The sequence below is a fragment of the Myxine glutinosa genome, chromosome 4 (assembly GCF_964187855.1).
Source record: "Myxine glutinosa chromosome 4, kmMyxGlut1.1, whole genome shotgun sequence".
Taxonomy (NCBI): Eukaryota; Metazoa; Chordata; class Myxini; order Myxiniformes; family Myxinidae; genus Myxine; species Myxine glutinosa.
In genome coordinates this window covers 75,441,453-75,443,596 of record NC_136264.1, presented here as the reverse complement: position 1 = coordinate 75,443,596, position 2,144 = coordinate 75,441,453, and the positions used below count along the sequence as shown (strand labels likewise).

Here is a 2,144-nt window from a genome sequence, read left to right as displayed (position 1 = left end):
ACACACACACTAAGGCAGTGTCATTTAACACCAACGTATTTTATTTAGTATCATACCTTCCACATGAATCTTCTAAGAACGGTGAAACAGGCAGGTTGTTCAAACCCATATTCAGTTGGTTGTGAATCTCTTGAGGAAAAACTTGATATTCTGCCAGGTTATTCACAATATTCGCATTGCTGTAATAAAGATAAAGGGGGATTAAGTCATGAGTTGTATAATTAATCACATACAAAACTCTCATTGAACACTTTAATTCTGAATGAAACTTACCAAAGTCCTGGTGAGTTGATATAATCTTCATCAGAGTAAAGGCTGGAGTAAGACATGTTGTCATTCAGATCCGTCGATTCCCAATGTTTAAAACTGTATCTAACACGGCTTTTATAATGTAAAATTTATTTCGGGAAGGGAAGTGCTGCCTGTCGACATTTCGAGAAAATTCAGGGTGTGTGTGAAAACAGGAAACGAAACAATGGGGATTTCTGGGAAATTATTCAAGTTTTATCACAAGTCATTTCTCAAAAGTGAGCTATTAATTACAAAAGATCCAAGTTTGGTAGCCTTCGTTTAAAAATGAAAAACATAACGAATGTGAAAAATATCAAATAAGACTTATTGAAAAGCAAAAAGTTAAAAAAGTTAATAAAAAAATTAAATTATTTCCCACACATAAACAAATATTTGTAGGATCATTGTTTCAGTGGTGTACTAAACAACAATGATCATTGATAGTAAGAGTAAAAGGCCCATAAGACCAAGGGGGTCAGGAATAGAGGTGTTAAAGGGAAATGAAGAAAAGTGATGGTGAGAGGAAAATTAACATGTAACTGAATGGGGATTTGGAGGTTCAATGAAGGATTGGTTCCAAGCTGTTAGTGTTCAGCCTGGTACATCAAGTTGGGTTTACTATTCGACCCTAGCTCAATTAAAATATCTTCATTATGTATTAGCCCAAGTAGATTAATTGGCTCATAAGGCCAATAAGCTCATGGTTCAAAAGGCCAAAAGGCTCATAGAGTCTTTTGGATTAATAGGGGTGTTTTCCAAAAGTGGGAAAAGACAGGGGGGTAAACGACATTAGATAGGGATTTCCCATATTAAATGGGTTTGTCCCAGGAACAACATTTATCATCTACTCCCGTATACACATTATATACACACAAAATGCAGTGAGAGGTGGAGAGTTTGGTGAAAGGTCGATTACACTTTCAAGAAAGGTGTTGTGGCTCTGAAAAGAGCCGTTGGATGGTGTGGTACAGAAGTTGTGCACAAGACCTTGGACGAGCGGGTTAAGCTCACTCCCCGCGGATACGTTGTGCCAGCTGGATGTCCTTGGGCATGATGGTGACACGTTTGGCGTGAATCACGCACAAATTAGTGTCCTCAAACAACCCAACGAGGTAGGCCTCGCTCGCCTCCTGCAGCGCCATCACTGCGGAGCTCTGGAATCGCAAATCGCTCTTGAAATCCTGTGCGATTTCACGGACGAGGCACTGAAACGGCAGCTTGCGAATGAGCAGCTCCGTGGACTTTTGGTAGCGCCGGATCTCGCGCAGCGCCACAGTTCCTGGACGGTAACGATGCGGCTTTTTCACGCCACCGGTGGCTGGAGCACTTTTCCGTGCCGCCTTTGTCACCAACTGCTTTCGGGGAGCTTTTCCACCTGTCGATTTACGGGCGATTTGCTTCGTACGAGCCATCGTCATCAGAAAACACCAAAACAAAACAGCAAATGAGAGGAGAAATTTAACTGTTTCAATATCTACTCGTCATGCCTGTGGATCCTCTCAAGCAAGAGGCAGCAAAGAAGGGTTCGAAAGAAAGCCGTTTCCAAAGCGACTCAGAAGGCTCCCCGTAAACGGCGTCATTGCAGAAAGGAAAGCTACGCCATTTACATCTACAAGGTGCTGAAACAAGTTCACCCCGATACGGGTTTCTTCCAAAGCGATGAGCATCATGAAATCCTTCGTTAATGACATCTTTGAGCGCATCGCATCCGAAGCATCTCGTCTGGCGCATTACAACAAGCGCTCCACCATCACATCGCGGGAGATCCAGATGGCAGTGCGTCTGCTCCTTCCCGGGGAGTTGGCCAAGCACGCCGTGTCCGAAGGTACAAAGGCCATGACCAAGTACACCAG

The 2,144-nt window shown here is 43.1% G+C and overlaps 1 protein-coding gene across 1 annotated transcript; it reads right to left on the bottom strand.

Moving 5' to 3' along the window:
• Positions 1-1,298: 1,298 nt before the first annotated feature.
• Positions 1,299-1,703, bottom strand: LOC144891526 (histone H3-like). The gene has a single exon (XM_078775140.1). It carries the CDS (start codon positions 1,701-1,703, stop codon positions 1,299-1,301), a length of 405 nt encoding a protein of 134 aa, XP_078631266.1.
• Positions 1,704-2,144: the final 441 nt, after the last annotated feature.